The sequence below is a fragment of the Phaethon lepturus genome, unplaced genomic scaffold (assembly GCF_000687285.1).
Source record: "Phaethon lepturus isolate BGI_N335 unplaced genomic scaffold, ASM68728v1 scaffold19282, whole genome shotgun sequence".
NCBI lineage: Eukaryota > Metazoa > Chordata > Aves > Phaethontiformes > Phaethontidae > Phaethon > Phaethon lepturus.
In genome coordinates, this window is record NW_010525879.1 from 48,800 (window position 1) to 69,454 (window position 20,655).

The 20,655-nt window shown below is 43.1% G+C and overlaps 1 protein-coding gene across 1 annotated transcript in view; it reads left to right on the forward strand.

Moving 5' to 3' along the window:
- LOC104617550 (homeobox-containing protein 1-like) overlaps window positions 1-1,735 on the forward strand; it is a 47,172-nt gene extending 45,437 nt beyond the window's left edge. The window contains exon 8 of the mRNA XM_010282901.1: window positions 1,342-1,735. Coding sequence (XP_010281203.1) covers window positions 1,342-1,479 — 138 coding nt within the window. The 3' untranslated portion in view covers window positions 1,480-1,735. The remainder of the gene's footprint in view (window positions 1-1,341) is intronic.
- The last annotated feature ends 18,920 nt before the right edge of the window (window positions 1,736-20,655 follow it).

The window sequence follows — 20,655 nt, forward strand, 5'->3', positions numbered from 1 at the left end:
TTGTTGGACTTTCAGGTCTGCTATTGTATGGCCATTACACACCTGTGGAAGGTAGCCCTTCTTGTTTAGTGACTTTACAAGTGCCGTTGCAGTCCTGTAGCAGCAGTTTCTCTCTCTTAGTTTTGCTTGCCAACCATCACAGCCGTCAACACGGCAGTCCTCTTACAGCTGAGAGGCTTTCCTCTTTAGAGAATGGATGCAAAGAAATACATGGCGTGTAGTTCAGCGGACCGGAGAACCTGGCAGTATGTTCACCTGGATATTTGAACCCTGGTAGTTTCAGTCCCCTGAAATCATTGCACTGTTTTTCTTAACAGTCTAGGAGGTTTTCAGCATCTTTTTCCCTATACTTGTGTGAATTCAGTGTCTTCATAGGATACTGGTTTAGACCAAGGGTTAGTCTGGGTTTGTAACCTGTTTCTGAATGTGGTCAGTAGTAGTATTTAAGGAAAAAGTATTTTTAAAGAACAGCATGATTTTATTACAGTTCCAGCTTCTTGAAGTCAGTAGTTTTGAGAGGCTCCCTGGGCCAACCACGGTATCTGCTTTCATTTTTGATAGTTCCTAGTAGACTAATTTTCCCTGAACTTGTCTAACATGCACCCCCGCTCCCCTGCCCTTAAAGCCATTTTTACTTTTGTTTGTTGTAAAAATCGGTGAATCCTACAACTGAACCGTGATAAGTAAAGCAGTGCTCCCCGTTGCTGCTTTGCAATTTATTACCATTCCAGTGCGTGCCTTTGCTTATTAGATCCCAAGAAGCCCCAAACAGTTCTCTATTTACTAGTTATTTGTAATAAACATTTACCATATCAACCATCAGCCATTTCTTTTCCAAACTGAAGAACCTGAGTCTATTTAGCCTCTCCTTGTAAGGAAGCCACCTCATGCCTCTCTTCCCCTGGGCTGCTGTTCTCTCTACCTTTTCTAGTTCTATTGCGTCCTCTTTCAATGGGATGACTAGAACTGTATACAGTATTCAAAATGTAGGGATAGCATGAATTTGTGCAGTGGATAATGATTCCTATCTTAGTTCAGTTTCCTGACCTATGTGGTGTGTCACTTTTATCTTTATAATTTAATACTTTCCTCAGAATATCCCCCACCCTCAAATTTCTCTTTTGAAAATTGGCTATGCCACTCCTTGCCCTGCTTACCTTTGTCTGCGCAGTGAGAGAAATCAGTCCTAAATCAATTTTATAAATTCCTTTCACTTTCTACCCCTGCAACAAATGTGCAGTTTGCTGCCCCTAGTCCATTACTTTACACACAAGTTTTTATCCGCTGGTTTTCTACTTATGGAGTAACAATGCTTCTCTCTTCTCCTTTCCGCATGCACAGGATGACAGCACTAGCCATAGTGACCATCAAGACCCCATTTCATTAGCCGTGGAAATGGCAGCGGTAAACCACACCATCTTGGCATTGGCCCGGCAAGGAGCCAACGAGATCAAGACAGAGGCTCTAGACGACGACTGATGCAAAGAAAGGGGAGGGTCAAAGCAAGAAGTAACTTAGTTTTAGACGTAGCACCTTAGCAGACTTTCCTCGGTCCTTAATATGTGTTCTTACAGTATAACTTTGCAGTTTCTTGTACGTCAGTTAGCTGTTAGGGTCTTGTTCTGTGAAGATGGCATGGTGCCCTCAGCCTTTGCATATACTCTCTCAGTATTAATTCCCAATAAATAATCAATCAACCAACCAACCTCCCTCTCCCAGCCCCAGTGGCTAGAAAAATCTTGCTGCTCTGTCTTAGCATTCAAAGTGCTTCCAGGTATTTTAGACAGCCCTCAATTACAAGTCTTAGGCTACACTTAAAATCTTGGATACCCTTAGAGATTGTGTTGAAAAATAGTCTGTACGCTTTTCCTTCTCCGAGACTGAAAGGATGCAAGCTGAGGTAGTGGCACAGGGTCGATGGACACCAAATCGGGAGTATCAACAGAGAGTAAAAAGAACACTAGAAACCCCACTTCAGCATGGGAATAAATGATTTCCAGCTGCAATAAGCCGTGCCTCACTGGTCATACAGTGACTTGATCTACTTTTGGGTGCTGTGCTGAGAATGTCCATTGGAAACACATTCCCATATTTCGGTTGGTGTTCACATGTTCAACACAGACATCCTCTACTCTCACGAGCTGCGTGGCTTAGTGGATAAGTACTGCCTTCTGCCTCTGGGACCATGATTGAAACCCAGCCTGGGATCATATGAAAAATGAGCTGAATGTCTAATGGGCAACAGCCCACTTCTCAAAACCACTATTCATTATTTGGCATGGCTAGCAGTGCCTGCTCAGAAGAGGTCTAGACTCTATTGATCTGTCATTAACAATTTTACCTTTTATTCTTCCTCTCGCCTTTTCTGTCCCCACCCTACTACCCTCCCCACTTTGCCACTTTCAAAAGCAATGTTTTCCAGGAAGGTGTTAAGGTCATAAAATGGGTGAGTGGATTTTTACACGTCTGTGTAACTAATGCCTACGTCCTGACTAGCCTGAAAGGTTATTGGAGAACTTTTGCATCTGACCTTTGCTAGATAACCATCATAGCATAAATATTCTCCTAAATGCGAACTCTTTTTTGTTTGTTTAAAGGCAGGAGGATCTCTTACCTGAGAAATGGGGTGTGAATGTTTTGTGTTCTCTTTACTCTGTCCTTGTTAAGATGTGAGAAAGCTATACTGCTACGAGCAATTTAATTAATAATTGGAAGCCATACTGATAATGGATGTGGTAATATTTGTAAAGCAAACCTACTTTAAGTAGCAGAAACTAATGGAATTGTTTTCCTTGATCATATGTAGCACTTTTGTTACTTTTTTCTTAAAGATATTTATATTTGATAAGTCTTTTTTTTATCATTTGAGAATTCAAAATACCAAACAGCAAACTTGCATTACAGAGTCACCCTGCGATCACCTTGTCATCTAGTATCTAAATGATGAACTGTGTGTGCATCTAAGAAAATTACATCTGCTGGCATTGTGTGGAAATGATCTTCTGGCATCCTGATAAAATGATATGTTGCTGCTGGTAAGAGGAAGCATTTCGATGGAAACAGCACGGGAAGTATTAGAGACGGGCAGGACTGTGTTACGTGAAAAATAAAAATTAAAAACCTATGTAAATTTTTGTATCTAGATACATAAAAATTTGCATAGTGTTTCCACAACATTCCATTTTTATCTTCCCCGTTGATGTGGGAATAGCTTAAAAAGGGGAAAGCAGCTTAGTCTGAAGGATGGGTTTCCCTTTTCCCCCTTCCACTTCTGAAGGTGGAGGGAGTGAGGGGAAGTTGCTGTTCCTTGGCTTGTTCTCATCCCATCCTCGCGCTTAACTATCAGGTCGCTTTGTGAACTCCTAAAACGTGGCTCCTCAGCAGGTTTTTAGCCAGCCTAAACGCCTTGAAGGTGTAGGCTAACTGGATCATTTTTACATCTGTTAATCTTGTGAAAATTGCTTAGGTAAGTGTGGAGGAGATTTTGTGCTTTCAGAGGGCACGGAGTTGGCACCTCTTTGTCTCTGTAACTTTGAAGATATATAGGTAGGGCTTGGCCTCGTCTTTCATTTATGGATTTCATTGGGAAATTTATGTGCTTTCCTTAGATATAGATCACTGAAGCAGAATGAAGCTGTCTGTTTTCTGTTTTATTGCATTTCTTGAGTAGGCAAATTCGTAAGTAGCATCAGGGCAGACTCAGGAAAGAAAGGAATTAGATCAGCAACCATTGCACCATTGCAGGTTTTTTTCTTAATGTGTGTATGAATGTTTTGGTACTAAGGAGTGAAAAGACAGGGAAGCTTTTATTTCTGTTTTTGCACAGCAGAAGGATCGAGCAAACTATAGCCTTAGTGGAATTTTACCTACTTATTCATACTACAGTCACACACCAAACTGACAAGCAACATCCAGGATTTATAGTAAGGAGATTTTAATAATCGATGGCCTCTTTACGTTGGGATTGCCACCACCATTTGTTCTGGCTGTTTCATTTTAAAAAGAACAGACTCAAACTGTTGGACAGCTGCAATTTTAAAAGAAATATTGCTTACTATACCATCTTAAAAAAAAAAAAAAAGGCATTGTTTCAAGCATTGCCTTTTGAAAGTAATAGGGAAGAATAAATATAGTACTAGAACTTCTAGATCCTGATTATAAGTTCATGTGATGCAGGATCAAAGTAACACCACTAAAATCGTATGGCTATACCATCTAATGTAGAATAATCTGGTCTTAATTCTGTTTGTCACTGTCAGATAGCTGCTGGTCTCATCATGCATCAATATCCTATCTCAAGGTTAAACAGTTAAAGTCCTCGTGAACAACTGGAGATCGGCAGATCCTCCTTGTCTGTAGCTTCTTGGTAAATACCAGTTTTCTGCTTTCCCACATCACCTTCTCACCAGAGAAAATAGCAAATGGCTTAACTGGGGGATCAGACGCTTAGTCCCACGGTGTCAGCGTTTGGGTTGCCCCAGTCTATTTTGGTTTTTCTTTGACCTTTGAGAGGTACAAGGAAAGAGTAGGACTTCAGGTGTTATTGGGGTGTTCGTGGCAGTCCGTTGCCTTTATTCTGAAAGATCATAACGAACAATTTGCAGTCAGTTAATAACTTCTGGGTTTGACGTGAATTAGCTAAAATGGAACAGATGTTGATGTGATCGGGAGAAGCGTATGTGGTAGTGAAAGAATTGGTGGAGAGCGCATCCTGGAATTTAGCCTTTGTTCTAGGTTTTTTTCCACAATATGGGAGTCGTCTTTGTCTTTCTGTCTCTGGATTTTCTTGAAAATTAAGCCTCATTTTTGTAGCATTGCAATTCAGTTGCAATTTCTTGTAGCCAACCTGGAATTACTGCAATTTGTTCTAGTGTGGGTTCCCTTGAAGTGGATCTGGTGGCAGACTAGATCTACCTTTCTGTTCTGTGAGTAGAGAAGTAGTTATTTAATATGTTCTTCTTCTGTAAAGGGCACAGATTGCTTTTAACTTTGTAGAGTAAGTTCTGGCTGTTATTTTGTTGCTCATAAAGTCTGTATACTTGAGTTGTTGTCTCTTACCATCTCCTTAAAACAACAATTTCTACCTCCACTTCTTTTTTGGATCGTTTTGGGGTTGTTTTTTTTTTTCTTTTTCTTTTTTATTTTTTTATTCCCCCACCTTCTTCTCAAAGTATCAGATGCCAGACATTTGTAAAACATTATGAGTTGATAAAAAGAAGTCGACATAGCACTGAGCAATCAAGTTGTCTGTTGATGCCCTAGCATTATAGACACATCTCCTAAATACTCTATAAACATCATACGTGTTGTTACAGTGTAATCGCATTAGTCATGTTGGATGTGAACAAGTTGGTTGTGAGTCAGCCCTGCACCCTTGCACCAATTAAGGAATCTCATTAGGAAAAGTCTTCAGCAGGTCAAGGAAAGCGATTAAGTCCCCTCAGTTCATCACTTGTGGGACCACGCCTGGAGTACCGTGTGCAGGGCTGGGCAGCAGTGAGTCCATCGCAGGGCTGCTGAGGTGAGAGGGTTGGAGCACACGTCACGTGGTGAGAGATGGCGAGCGCTGCGTTTGCTCAGGCTGGCTCTGGTGGCATCCTGTATTTTGTTCTTCAGCTGTCTTCACTGGTGGGTTTAGAGAAGACGGAGCCAGGCTCTTCTCAGAGGGGCAGAGCAAAAAGCGGAGGGGCAGTGGGCTGAAGCTGCATTAAAGAAAATCCCAGATGACTATAAAGAGAAATATTTTCACACTCGGAGTGGTAGAACAGTGGCCCAGAAAGGCAGTGGGAACCCCATCCTTGGGGATGTTCAAAACTCAACTGGACAAGGGTGAGTTAGAGACCTCCAGAGGTCTCTTCTGACCTAAATTATTCTGTACAAGCCTGCTCAGGTAGAGAGAGGTGTTTCCTAGTTCTGATTGATACATGTTGACTTGTTTAAAGAAATGCTCTTAATTTGTGTTGGCTTTTTACTTTTTTTTCTATTTTCCTTACTTCATAAAAGGTTATCTTTCCTAATTTCCTATATTCTCCTAATAGAGGGGAGCTTTATTTGCAGGGTCTGACTCCAGGCTCCAATCAAGCCATAAGTAATAAATTTAATTAAGTATTTGCTCTGTTTACACAGTTCTTCAGGGATATTTGAATTATTCTGTCTGTTTTGTCGCCTAAGATCAGGCTGGTAAGTTTTCCATGTTTTCATAACGTTTGTGCTGTAGATCAGGTTTTGCCTTCCTTTGCGAGGATTTGTCATTGTCTTGCTGCTGTGAGTGCAGACTTGAAAAATTTCACATAGCTGAACATATTATAGGAAAAATTGTAGCTAACTTAAGCCCACTGATGACTACTGTGATAAGCTAGAAGTAAATCATTAATTGGTGATTATCAGAAGCTGAAAGGGTATAACTGGGAAAGAGGCACATCATACTCGCTTGCATCCTCCTTTTCTTGCCTTAAGTGTTTGCTGTCAGCCACTGCTAAGAAAAAAAACATACTTCACTAGGCAGACTTTGGGTCTGATTTAGATGTTATTCTGAAGAGAAATCGCAATGGTGTTTGCCAATATGGACTGGCGTGGGGTCAAGTCAGACTCCCAGGTGTAGATTTCTGCCTTCAAGGTGCATAAGAACATGAAGATGAGTTCACCAAGATTTTGAGTTCCCTTATGTGGTATAAAAATCTTCCTTCCCAGTGGCATGCCGCTTGCAAAGAAATAAAGGCATCATGCTGGCCTTCCCGCAGAGTAGCTGAGTCACCGAGACATGTGGTAGTTGTAACAGGATTTCATAAGGAAACACTCTTTATTATTTTCATGTAGCTAAAACCAACAAAATTGCTGTAAGAGTTTTCAAAATGCAGTTGCTGCCCCTAAAGCGCTTACTGCAAGATGTTGGTGCCCTGTGTGTAATCTCAGCTCGAATGCAAAGCTGGATTCACACCTTTCTCTGCAAATTACTAAGGTTCAGTGTGAGATTTTGCCCACAGTACTGAGAGCGGTGGATGTTTAGTAGGAGATTTTTTTTTTCCCCTATATCCCTGGAATTCTGCTCATTTTAGATAATAATTTTCATACCAGAAAGTTTATGTTCCTTTTCCCACCCCAACTACACCATTGTGCAACATTCATTAGCTTCTTTCAAGTTTGTTGGATAATTACCAGCAAATTCCAGCAGTTTTTTTGTCAAAATAAACTTTGCTCTTATTTGAGACAAGGCTTCCCACCCAAGTAGCTCTCGCACTCTTTGAAAGTTACTTAACTTGTTAATATTATTTTGATCAAAGTCTTAAGCTTGTAGGCAATAATCTTGACTTTGGTGTAGCTTTTATCATTTGGCAGGAATCTTTGTTGGCAGGATTGGTCTTGAAAACTGTGTCATATGTCAGTGACCTAACATGCGTTCGTTTGGCAGCTGAATATTTTGTGTCTCTGTTAGTAGCAGTAGTCAGGGTTCTGTCATGATCCCGGCTAATTTTATGGAGTTTTGTGGAGTCAGGCATTTTCACTGTGATTTCTTGGAAGGGAAGGATGATGGCCTGACCAAAAAGTACCTTGCAGCTCCCAAGAAGAGTTGCAGAGACATTTCAAAATAAAACATTCCCCCTTGGGCTTTTTTGTAGCTGGGATGTTTACTCGGGATATTGAATCAGTTATTGGCCAAGAGGCATTTGGCAGGCTGAAGAGCATAGCCCTAAAACCTTCATTTTAGCATCTATTACTGTTAGAACTGTTGTCTAATTTGTGGGGTTTAAACTGTCCAGCTAAAGATGCTGTACATTAATGAAAAAAAAGAGGCATTCTAGAGATGGCAGCTATAAATTCGAATTTAAAATACATGCTAATTATTTTTCTCCTTTGTGAGAAATGTGTTACAACTAGAAAAGTGGACCTGGTCGTTTTGAGGACTGTCAATAAGATGACAGCTTTTTGATGTTGGTTTTTGTCCAACAAATCAAATAAATGAAAGTAATCTCAGTGGCACCAGTGAAACAGAGATGTGGGGAGAAAAATTCAAAGAGATAGAGAGTTCTTCATCGCTAACCTTGGCCTTAGGTTTTGTCAACTTAAAAATAGCCTGGAATTGTCTGTTCATGGCTGTTTTCACGTAGGCGTCCGTTGAACGCGGGTGATGCTGTAGCTAAGATGGTGTCGGCACAATTAGAATAGTCAGTACAAACTACTCTCTGCACAGTCTCTTTATGGAAATCTATATCATGCTTTAGCTTGAGCTTGCTGGAAGAAGTAAACAAATATATTTTGCGCTTTCAAGATACCGAGATACCTGCAACATGCTTATCAGTGTAGTACCCAGGCGATAATATTGACAGCTTACTGCACGGAGATAGAAAAGGATTTGCCATTTTGGGTGCGGGGGAAAGATTAACAAAGCATATTTTAAATGCTTCTTTTAGTCAAGCTGCTCAAGAAAACTAACTGATGGGTTTGATTGCTGCAATGTTGTGCTCTCCCCAAGTCTTTCCAGTAAGCTTTGGAGCGCTCTGGCCGACAGCTTATGCGCGAGTGATCTAAAACCACTGCGCTGGAGTGAACTGCGTAATGGCCCTTCGGTGTTCTGTATGTACCGTGCATCTCGCACTCAGATGGCTTGGCAGAAGGCTCTCTCTGCCGTTTATTCCCTCTCTCCCCTCCGCTGTTAAATGGAAGCGGGTGTCTTCCGCTGATGAAAACATCCAGCACACTTCTGCTAAATCCTTTCAAACCGCGGCCAGGGTAATTGGGACGGGTAGGATAAATGCAGAAGACTATGGCAGTAAATGTGATGGCAGTTCTTTTGAATGGCTGGGTGTCCTCCTGACATGTAATTAGCTGCTTTAGAAAGATGTGGATTGGCATGGTCATAATTAAAAGGATTTCTGTCTTTTCTGTGATTGAAAACAGAAGATCTTCCGCCCCCTAATTCTCTTTAATACCGGTGTTATTAGTGACACTTGGAACAGCTACTTCATAAACCTAAATAATGACCTGTTCCTAATGGCAACTTGCAACAGCGGGGACTGAAACCGAGTTTAGTTTTCTATGCAAAGCTGCTTCTCCTCCTTTCATGTTTTTCTCCCCCCGCCGCTCACGTATATATTTCTTCTCAGTCAGTTTTAGAAACAAAACGGTTAGTGGCATGATCACAGATTGCCCAGGGTTCTGGTTTAGCTGCTCTTACTACTCGGTGGTAGTGTTGAGGAAGGTCAGCCATGGTCCAGGACTCCACTGACTTACTCATCCTGTGTTTTCAGCCTGCCCACAGGTACAGGGTGCCGACTGCACTGTCGTCCTCCGGCTCCTGAAGCAGGCAGTGGACTAGCTCTTCTGTGCCACTTCAGGTTCTCCTCCGTGGTGTCTCAGGTTGGAAGCCCTGTCAGCAGTTGTTGCCGAGTCATAAGCTGTCTGCCGTCTCCTGTTGCAGTTCACATGGTGTAGTGTTGTGAGCTAACTCCCCTTTTTCTTATCTCAAAGTAGCCTGCAACTGGATGGTTTGGCTGGACAGTATGCTTGCCGTTCACGACAGGAGAGGATGTATGGTGGTTACCTTAAATAATTTATTGTAGTCTTTCTCTGGTATGTTGCTAGATTCTCAAAAAGCATCTGTCCTAGGGTGTTACGTGCCTTTTTATTCTGTGTTTTTGTGAGAAACGTTATCTGTTGACAAGTCTTGAGCACTGAGAGGCTGTCTGTGCTCCATTGTTGCCCTTAGGCTTCTTGACCACATTTTTCCATAGTGCTGTTCTTCTGCTGTAGTTACTTATCAGACAGGTTTCTGAAACTTTTTGTATGCAAAGATGCCTATGGAGATTCTTAGCCAAATTTAGAAAAATTAGCAGGTTCGTAATGCCAACAGATTTGCAAAAGAGGTTCGGAACTTCCTTAGGCTCTTATTTAAATCGTCCAGTTACTTTTCAACTTCTTTATACTGAAATACTTGTGTAAATCTCATCCAGTGTCACTGTGGTTCAGAACAGACCTGTGGGTCGTGGGTACTCCAGTTCTTCCGGCGCGGTTACTACCGGTGGTACTACACTCGCAGTAGCAATGGTAGCAACTTCTTTTCTAGAACAGACATTCTCAGACGTTATCTTGCTGCTGTCACTGGCCTCAGTGCAGCTTCCTATCCTCCTCTCCCCACCCCTTCTCCTTAACTAATTAAAGTCTTCCATGTTATGGCAAGATGGCATATGTAGCTTAAATAACCCACCTCTATAATTAAGAGGTTGGCTTTAGCCTTCTGAGATATATTTTACATCATTTCAGATTTAAAAATACATTTGACTTACAAAGTTTATCTGTCAAATCGCTCAAGGAGGGCAAAAAGATAATGAAAATGAAGTATTAATTAATATTTCTCACCCAGTATATTCCATTCAGAATATTAAGCATATATTCCATTCCTCAAAGCACATTTGACTTTGGATATGTTTTATTTAAGTCTGCCTGCTGATAAAGTTGCTGCTGTCTCTCTTTGACAGGACTGTAGTGACAATACTGAAAATATCCTTCAGGAGCTAACCAGAGCCAGGAACTCGGAATATCAACTCACTGGCCAGTTTTTCCTATACCAGAGTGCAAGCCGTTTCAGTTGTGCACTCTGGCAAGGAAGCAGATCTCTTCAAGACCAAACTGACATAGACTCTCCCGTTGCACATTCCAGCTGTTCGTCTGTTCAAAAGGTTTGACAGCATTTTGGAGTGGAAAGTAGCAGCGGGGCGCATCTTGCCTTTCCGCATATTGGGTAGAGTGGTCTGAGTTTAGGTGGAGCTGCATTGGGTTCAAAACGGCAAAGAAGAAATTTGACCTGTTGCTGGGAAAGACTGGGTGTGTTGCACAAAATGTGTAACTACTACTCGAGAAGGGCAAACGTCTTGGATGCTTGGTTGAGGAGATAGTTGAAGCAGTTTATTAAATGCCCTGAAATCTCCAGCATAGGTTTCTTTGTGCCAGTATGTCTTTGTGGCACACCGTATAGCATTATAAAGTTTGTTTAGGTGTTGTTACTGGAATTTGAGACATGCTTTTGTTGGTTTGTTGCAGAGGTAGTTCCCTATCAGTTTAGCTAAACATTTATATCTTGGCACACGGCTGCTTACTGGGCAGTAACAATTCAATTCTGCAACTCTTCTTTCCTTTAGAGCTCTTCTAAGCCACAGTCCTCTTTTCTCCAGGTGCTTGGAGAAGGGAAATACTATTGAGATGACAGAATAAACTCATGTGGAGAGCTATCAGAGTTAACATCAGTTGAGAAGCTGCCCCTAGACTTTAACCATACTCACTCCTTAATGCTGGGATTTGTAGCAGAGCAAGAATGAAAAAAAAATGTCCTGAAGTTGCATTGCCAGTAATTCAGTTCAGAGAAGTAGGTTTGAAAATTAGGCATCTGGTTAGGATTTAAGAGTCAATGAAGTATCCATGGACAAAACGAAGGTATTTGTAAATGTGTTGGAAACAAGTATGCCATTTATATTTGTAAATGCATTGGATACAAATGGTAAAATGAGTAAAGAGTTATGTGGACAAGGCAGACAGTTTCAATTAGGGACTTTTTTTTTTATTTTTTTGCATTTGGAAGGGCAGAATGGTTCATTCATCCTGTTGGGTGAAGTGACAGAATAGGGAGTTTGCATCAAAAATGTGGGAGGCCATCTAACATTCAGGGTCTCCTTGTAGGTGGTAGACTGGTCCCTTCTGGCCTTAATTGTAAAACTATGATTCCAAAGAGGTAGACTCGTCTTTTACTGTTATAACCTTTCGTAGTATTTAATAATTTATAGAGATTTGAGTATTAGAGGGGTTCTCTGCAGTGAGAACTTCTTTACAGAGTATGACTTTCCATCAGAGAACATATTGTGCCTTATGTCTCTAAACCACGTGAAGTTCCAGTTATGTATGATAAACATCTTTTTACACTTTGTGCTTCTGCTATAATGGGAATCAAACAAATGTAGTTTTGGTAACAGGTGGTTTCTGTATGCCGCCGTATTAGGTTTGCTCCAGTATCTTACTGATTCAGTCCGTCTGTTCTACTGACACAGCGATGCATACTTTCATACCAGTGTTGAGCAGCTAAAGTAGCTCTGGAACTATTATTTTTTATTCTTCTATAAAAATAAACAAGCCCAGCCAAAAGCCCAGATCAGTCTGAATTTCTAATCCTAAATTCTTCCTTGCTATTCATTACATTAGACATGCGGGTGCATGAATTCCAGTTGTTAAGGGTACCTTGCAGTGATTTCTACCATCACCCAAGAACATTCAACATGAGAATCATTCAACATGACTAAAATTTGATCATTCATGACCATTTCCTCTAGCTGCAGTGCCTCAAGCAACTGTTTTTTACAAATACTTTCATCAGTTGCCAGAGTGCTTCAAAAATATCACAGCCACCAGAAGTCCTCTTGCTAAACTGATGTCTCCTCGTATTTCCTACACTGAGCCTATATTTCCTTGAAGGAATTCCAGACGAGTGTTTTGAGCTGTACCTCCTCCAACTGCTCTGAGCCATTTATTTTCCTCTGAAGTTGATGCTTGTTAGTAGCGAATTTGTCACACGTTATTTTCCCAAATTTCAGTTCTTCTCATAGAGGTAATTTCTTTCATCTTTCATCCAAGCTCCTTCACACTCTGGTAATCCTATTTTACCTGGTTTACCAGTGGTTTTCTCATACTGAAGTGCTCTGACCTGAGCCCCTTGTTCTTACGGTCTCTAAATAAGGGAGATATATTACTTCCATCCTAATAAAAAGCAATCCAGAGTAGTGCTGAAGCTTAGATATGGTTCAGTCTTATGAAATCTGAGCTTTCTGCTAGCCAGAAGATCTTGGTTTTTTCCCCACGCGGTTAGTTAGAAGCCCTCCTCCCTTCCCTCTTTTCAGTTTTGACACTTAGATTAGCAAATCAGGGAAATAGTAACTTTTAAGTATAATTATTTTTTTTAAATTAATACTGGGACTGTTTGTTTTTTTTTTTAATGGGAAGACTGGTACTGGGCTGTGCACTTCAGCAGGTATTCAGCAATGTTCTAGCAACTTATTTGCAAAAATACAGGTATATCACAGATACGGCAGTGCTTCGAAACAGCCTAATTCGAGGTGTCTTGCACACAACTGTAGTGCTCAGGTTTCTCTGTTTTGTTCACTTTTTTGTGCTGTTTGTTGTTTGCTGCCTGTCCCACTCCTGGTAGGACTCACTTGTTGCTCTCCGTGCCCTTTCTCCCCTTTTTCAGTCTTCGGTGACTTTGGCCATTTTATTTTTTTTCCTCCCTGCTTTCTCTTGTTTCTCCTTCTTTTCTTTTTCTTTCTCTGTACAGGCACTTTATTATCTTCAGAGCTTCAAGCAACAGATTTATGGTTAGGCATTTTTTATTTCCTTTAATACTACTTTAGTCCAAGCCAAGAGACGTTCACCTTTCCTTTTGCCTATTAGAGGGTGCTGTATCAATTACTTACTGGACGTCCAAATATATATTGTCCACAATGCAGTATAAATATAAAACATTTTGTCTATGCTGACCAGTAGAAAAAAAAATAGCTCATAAATTCAGTCAGTTTACAGCAGGTGCTTTACTTGCAACCTTCTGTGTGAAATAAGGTAGTTCCGAGGTGTTGGACCATGGTTAACAGGGAGGGACAAGGTAGTAGCATTTTTTTCTTTCATTTTATTTAGTCTTGCTTGCACTTAGTGTTGGAAACTGTCTTAATGGGTACAGTTGTTTTCCTTGCTTAGCGTGCTGTTGCCTGCTTTTTTAATGTGAGGGTTTGGGACAGGATGTGTGGATTTGCATAGCTCTGCTGTGTGCTGCTTCCCCTTTTCACTTCACTCACCCAAGGTTTGGGATCGCTTTTTGCAGCCAGAGTAGCTGCTGCTTATTATTTTTTAAGTTGTTTTGGATTTGAAGGTTATTGGAAAAACTTGAAATTACTTTCCCAAATGCAAAAATTATAATGAAAACAGAGTTTGGATTTTGAGCTTTCCATCTTTCAGTATTATCTACTGAATTTTCTCTTTCTTTTTTGGCTTCTGCTTAAGCTTTGATGTCACCTTGAGACTTGTGCCGAACCGAAGCTTGTGACTTGTTTCTAGCTGCTCTGGGGTCAGAGCAACTGTTTGTTCTTTCGAGAGAGACAGATTTTCCATTTCATCACCCGTTGCAATACAAACTCAAAAGCAGAAACCCTTTCGCCTTGCTTTTGGCTCTAGCCGTCCCGTTAGTAATGTCTTTCCGAATCTCGTCAACAGCCGACCCTCCTTAATTTGCTGCCAGAGTCGTTCTTGAGGGTTCCGGCAGCACTTCTCACACCGGCGCAAACGCTCGGTGCGCTGCTGCTGCTGGCTTGGACTGGGAGAGCACCGTGTCTCTTTGGAAGTCAGATGTCAGATCCGATATGATAAAGCGATATCATCGTGCCACAGAACCACCGTAATAAGACAGGCTTTTACCTTAAAGATAATACAGAAATAACAAATTGAAACTAGATTTAGTTCAATAGCAATCCTATCAAAGGGTGACAAATAAAAGTCAGTTGTGTCCGTGGGGAGCACTATTTTCTTGACAGATCGCCTTGGCTGTCTCCCTCTTGGTCTTTATGATCTTCCCAAGGCTGACGAAAGCCCGGGAAGTGTGAAATATGTGCAGTACTTTTTTAATTCTATTTTTTTTCTTAGTGTCAATTTAAAAAGTGCCTAAGTGAGTAACAGGACTCCAGAGTGAGCTGGAGAAATAGGATTAGACCTCATTTCCCTCTTAAGAAAAGAGCCCTCCCTGCAGTCCCTCCGCACGTACGACTCCGGGCGAGCGGTGGGAGTCCGGAGCCCTGCAGAATGCGGCTGGACAGGAATCTCCGCTCCCTCCTCATGCTGCCCCCCTCGGTTTTCAGTCCGTTGGTGGGGATCTTCTTAACGGATCTCATTTCTCAGCCAAACCTTAGCAATCTCCGCTTTGGGGTGGACGGTAAAGAGCGGGGAAGCTGGGATAGAATTCGGTAGGAAACTGCCTCTTGGATTGCGGCTACAGACAGCTTCGTGCATTAAACATGCACCCCTGGATAAGCGTACGTCGGACTCTGGATGGAAAAACTAATGTGCATATTTAATCACCCCTTTTTGGAATCACAGAGGCAGTTTCTTCCTATATTCTTAATTATTTCTAGGCGTATAATAGCGGCACCTGCTAAACATTTTGTTGAAATAATTATAAGTATTGGCAGGTGGTTATAATTTTGTAAACATAAGTGAGAATTTTATGTGGGTTAAAAAAAAGAGATAGGTATCAATGCTAGTTTAAAAAAATTGCGTTGAAGGAGAATTTCTTCTGACCATAGTAAAAGGAAGTAACAGAACACTATTAAGATGTATTAATACCACTTACGGATTCAGAAGATGAAAGCAATCCATATGTAGATGTTTTATTTTTCATTAGTAACAAAATGTTGTTTTCACTCTGACAACTTAATAACGTATGAGTTGGGAAAGCCTAGGAAATTACTATTGGCAAGAAAAGCTATAAGGACATCTCTTTTGCAGAGAACAGAAAATTAGCTTGTAGGATGTTGATGGGTGTTGATATAAGCAATGATCAAATGGGAATCTATTGCTGGGGTACTAATGAAAATAAAGTATTTGTGGAGCCTATAATACACACGAACCGTTCGAGGTCGTACCGTCGCCCTGCTCTAGAGATGCCTTTTCTAACAGTGGTTTTTATTATTCTTTTTCCTAAACCAAGTGATTGTCAATAACAGTGGTTGTAATTGAAAAAAGATTAATGTAGTAGTGAGTGTTGCAAACCTAGAAGTGAAAAGACAGTTGGAATGGTACCGGAGGCACAAAAAACCGAAGCAAAACCCCCGAACAAAAACCTGAGCAAAGCGCCGGGGCGTCGCGTTTTTCATTTCAAAATTTTGTGCGTCTTAATTTTGTTCCGCTGTCGCGTTGACTTGGGGGCGGGGGGGTGTCGTATCAACCTTGCGTCGCCGGCGAGGGCACGCGAGCGTGGCTGTAGCGGTAATACTGTGTGTGCTGGATGGCTGGCACTCGCCTGCGGTTACTTCATGTCTACCGAATGCGTCAATGGCATAAGATGAGCTGTGTCCCATCTCTGCTGGTCGCCGTACCTCGCCAGCGGGTTCTTACTGTGTCTATACGTTCCTCTGTCGGCATCTTCCACTCGCGTATTTGTTTCTCCTACCATGTGCCCCGACGAAAATGGCACCTGTGTCTCATCTGCTGTAGGTGTTCTGCCTACCTCAAGAGGTAAACGTGGTATCCTAGAGTCGTATGTTCACAGTCTGTTCTTCTTTTCACCATGAGCACTAGCGCGCGCACACACACACACTGGAATGTATATTCTCCTCCCCCCCGCCCCTAAAAAACCTCTTGACCTGATCCTTGCTGTAGCCACCACCAACTCCTCTTGCAAATTGGATGCTGCTTTAAATGTGAAAACAAATGTTCAAGAAGCTATAAAACCTGAATGAAAGCTAAAGCTGAATTTATAAAGCCTTGTTGCATATGAGCCAAAAGTGCAAAAAGCTCTATATAATGAACCACCCTGCCACTCATATAAATATAAATATATATAAATATATTAAAATCAGACTGTTCTACAAAATTGTGTATTTGTATTTTTGTGTACGTACAATTTTCTGCTAAGCAGAAGGAGGATGTAGTATAGGATGATGTGAGAAGAGATTTTGTTTAATCATATTTCTTTGTTACTTATTTTTGTTAACATCCAGATGCCTGTCTTTGTCTTATGTGTATGACACTGTTCGAAAGGTGCAGTATCTCTCTCCCGCCCGTGCGTTAAACCTCTTCCACCGTGAAGGAGTCGGGTAATGCTACACGTCGTCATCAAACCCCGCAGATACGCCTAGGTCTTGACCTTAATAAGGGCTGCTCGTTCAGCTTGAAGACTGTATGTTTCACACTGACATTTCATGGGCGCGTTGTGTCATTGCTCCTAATAGTGATGTCAAATATTCATGCGCTGGTTGATGGCTTTTCACACAGGTGTTCCCCAGGCGCGCTGTCTACACCATCGACGGTCTGCAGTATCTTTGCTACCGGTCTTCAGCCTGAAATTTCACGGGGGGCAGGGGCAAAAAAAATAAGTGAAATAGTGTAGATTGGGAGAGAGGATGAAGAGATCGTTGTGTTAAAGTTACTTGTAGAAGAAAAGCAGCCAGGGAAGCAGTACTGTATGTCACAGGGGAGTGAATCTCAGGTAACACCACCATGGAGGAAGGTGCCGTGGGAAGCTCGTGTTCCCCACGGCTGTCTGCACGCTGCCAAAGCGTATCTTTGCTTTCAGGAAGGCACGTTGGCGAGGTAATGGGCTGTAACTTCCCCTGTGCCGCTTCAGAGGCATCCTTCCATCCCAGGGGTTGCACGCGAGCCACGCGCATCTCTGGTGGCTTTAGGACAGTTTGGTCCATTGCTGTTAGAACGCTTGTAGCAGCCCCGTTTGATGAGGTCCATCTTCTCATGGCTTGATGCCCTTGCAGTAAAGATACTCATTTTTAAGAAGAGTTTTCTAAAATCTTCTCCAAATCACTGCATTTATCTGCAAGATGCTGAGCGGGTCTGCTCCGTCATTTGCCGTGGGGAGCAAAGTAATAGCTGTTGTCGTTAGTTACACATTAGAGTGGAGAACTACCGTGGGGAGGGGGTGGTCGAAGGAGAACTAGATGAAACAGGGTGTAGTGGGAAAACTTAACTCAAAGCTTTGGGCATGAGGTGATGGATGTTCACCTTCCAGTTGCACCGCAGACTTGCTGCAGACCCTTGAGGCAAACTGGCCCTTTCTGCGTGCTTCAGTGTTCCCGAAATGCAGGTGAGCGCTCGTATCTGTCATGCCTTCCTCAGGCGGCGGGTGCTGCGAAAGTATGAAGTATCGACTTCTTCCCTTGTGTCCTTTGCTCTCTTTTTTTTTAAATTTGATTTTTAACATTGCTTGAACTGAATTTTGGCCCAGGGAGAGCGATACTGCATCTTTACATGTAGGGCTCATATTTATAACAATGTGTAATGACTGTAGCAAAAGTCCTTGTTTCTGTATGTGAATGGACAGAGAAACAAGTGCTCTATTGTATTGATTAAAATAGTTAAAATGAGTCCTGTATCATTGTATCTCCTATTCTGGATTAGTGCCTTTTGGACAGTAGACTGTTCTGTAATTAAAATGTAGTATAACTGCTTTTTTGTACAGTTTTGTTTTAATAAAACTTTTTTTTAATTTGTGTTTATTTTAGTATTGTACCTATTAGAAAATAAAAATGTATAACTCAACAGCGATGCATTTCCTCTGTCGTCCTTTTTGTGCAAAACTCTCTGGGTGTGAAAGGCTGGGAGAGACCTAAAATGTGTCTTTAGAACTTACTGAATGTGGAAAAATGAATGTGTGTGAGAAGGACTTAAGGCTTTGTGCCTGCCTGTTTTTGTAAGGACGGTCTCTGGGTGGAAGGGGGGTGGTGGTGGATGCTTCGGTGGTACATTTGAAGAAGTAGCATCACTTCCTTGGATGCCCACTACCATGGGCTGGTACCAGAGGCCTTTGGGGGCTCTTTCCACTAAAAGATCTTAAGAGTAGAGTGTTACCATCTCCTTCTCTGAGTGCAGTTGTGTTTGTCACAAGTAAATGTACTGGTCGTACGATAACGTAATGGCCAAGGAGACGGTGCAAGCAAGGCAAGAATCATAGACCACCAGGTTGGAAGGGACCTCAAGGATTATCTGGCCCAACCTTTCTTGGCAAAACCACCAAAAAAGGTGCGCTTCGTTTTGGAAACCTCCCCCACCAGGCTCCAGGAGCCTTGAGAAGAGCCATTTGAGCCCCATCCCAACATCAACGGTCTCTTGCTCAAGGACTTCAAGGTCTGCAGGGAGCAGACATGGGGCCATTTGGTAATAGAACCCGAAAGATGTTGAAGCCAGAGGCATGAGGATGCGTTGGCTGCCCTTTCATCCTGGCCTGATGGATTGTGCTCAGCGTTTGGGGGGGTCTCCAAACAGGGTCTGCGGGGTGGGTGGGGAAGAGCTTCATGGAAACGGGATTTTCTGCAGCTGGTGCTTATGAAGTAGCTGGGTAGAAGAAAAGACTCTTAATGTCGCAGAAATAATTTTATTTCTCGAAATGGCGTCTGGATTCTGCAATACCGGTTAAAATCGGTATGTGCGACCGTGGTTTGAGAGTGATTTTGGGGCTTTGCTCAGGATGGGCACCCCTAAGCCGAGCCCCTTGCGTTGGAGCTGCGAGTGATGAGTAACACACCTCACGGGTGGAAGCACCTTTCGAACCGGTCCTTGGGCCTCTCTCAGACATCACAGAGGTGGGGACAAATATCTGCCCCCCCCGCCACCAGCTGCCAGATCCGCCGCGTTAGCTGAGGGGGTTTTTCTCCTGGGGGGAGCGGGCTGGGATGGGGGACCAAAGCTGGCGGGCACGTGGGGCTGTCACCACCCGCCTGGCCCTGCTGCCGCCTCCTGCCTCGCGGAAGGGCAGTGCTCTACGTCAGTGTTGGCTCGGTACCTAGAACTGAAGGCTAAGCCCCCAGAGCTGTTGGCTTTGGACCATTTTTCTCATGGGGTTTTGTTTCTTTGCAAGTTTAACCCCCAACACTTTTAATTTCTTTCTGATTTCCATTGTAAGGGTGACCCACTGGAGGAACTTTTGGGCCCCTCACTACAAGGACATTGCAGTGCTGGAGCGTGTCCAGAGAAGGGCAACGGAGCTGGGGAGGGGTCTGGAGCACAAGTCTGATGAGGAGCGGCTGAGGGAACTGGGGGTGTTCAGTCTGGAGAAGAGGAGGCTGAGGGGAGCCCTCATCGCTCTCTACAGCTGCCTGAAAGGGGGTTGTGGTGAGGTGGGTGTTGGCCTCTTCTCCCAAGTAACCAGCGACAGGGTGAGAGGAAATGGCCTCAGGTTGCGCCAGGAGAGGTTGAGATTGGAGATTAGGAAAAATTTCTTCACCGAGAGGGTGGTCAAGCATTGGCACAGGCTGCCCAGGGAGGTGGTGGAGTCGCCATCTCTGGAAGTGTTCAAAAAATGTGTGGACGTGGCACTTCGGGACATGGTTTAGTGGGCGTGGGGGTGTTGGGTTGATGGTTGGACTTGATGATCTTGAAGGTCCTTTCCAACCTTAGTGATTCTGTGATTCTGTGAACTTGGCTGTTACAGAGGAGTTGATAACGCTGCTGCCCATCAGGCCCACCGCCCCCAGGTCTCTTTTTGGAGGGGAGAGGGGCAGGAGTGGTGGTGACGGGGCCTTTCCCAGTGCGACCGGCTGCACACACCAAGCCCCTTCCCGAGGAGAGCGGTCGCTGTCGTTGCCTTGGGCGGAGGATGAAGGACAAAGCCTTCTCCCTCTTCACAGATGAAAACCAGGAATGCAGAAAAGCTCCATTTGGAGATTTTTTTTTAAAAAGAAACACCCACCGGAGGCCTGTGCTCTGCAAAGCGCGGCCCTTCCAGTCCAGTTCCTGCTTTTTTCCTTTGGGGAAGCAGACGATCGGGGCAAACCAGCACAAAAGCCGCACTCATGGCAGGCCAAAGGTGAGCAGAAATCCCCCTTAGAAGCCTGCCCAGCTCCTGGCAGAGCATCTCCTCGCGGGCTCGGCCGGGGTCAAGCGAGAAGCCCGCGCGCGGCCCCCAGCGCC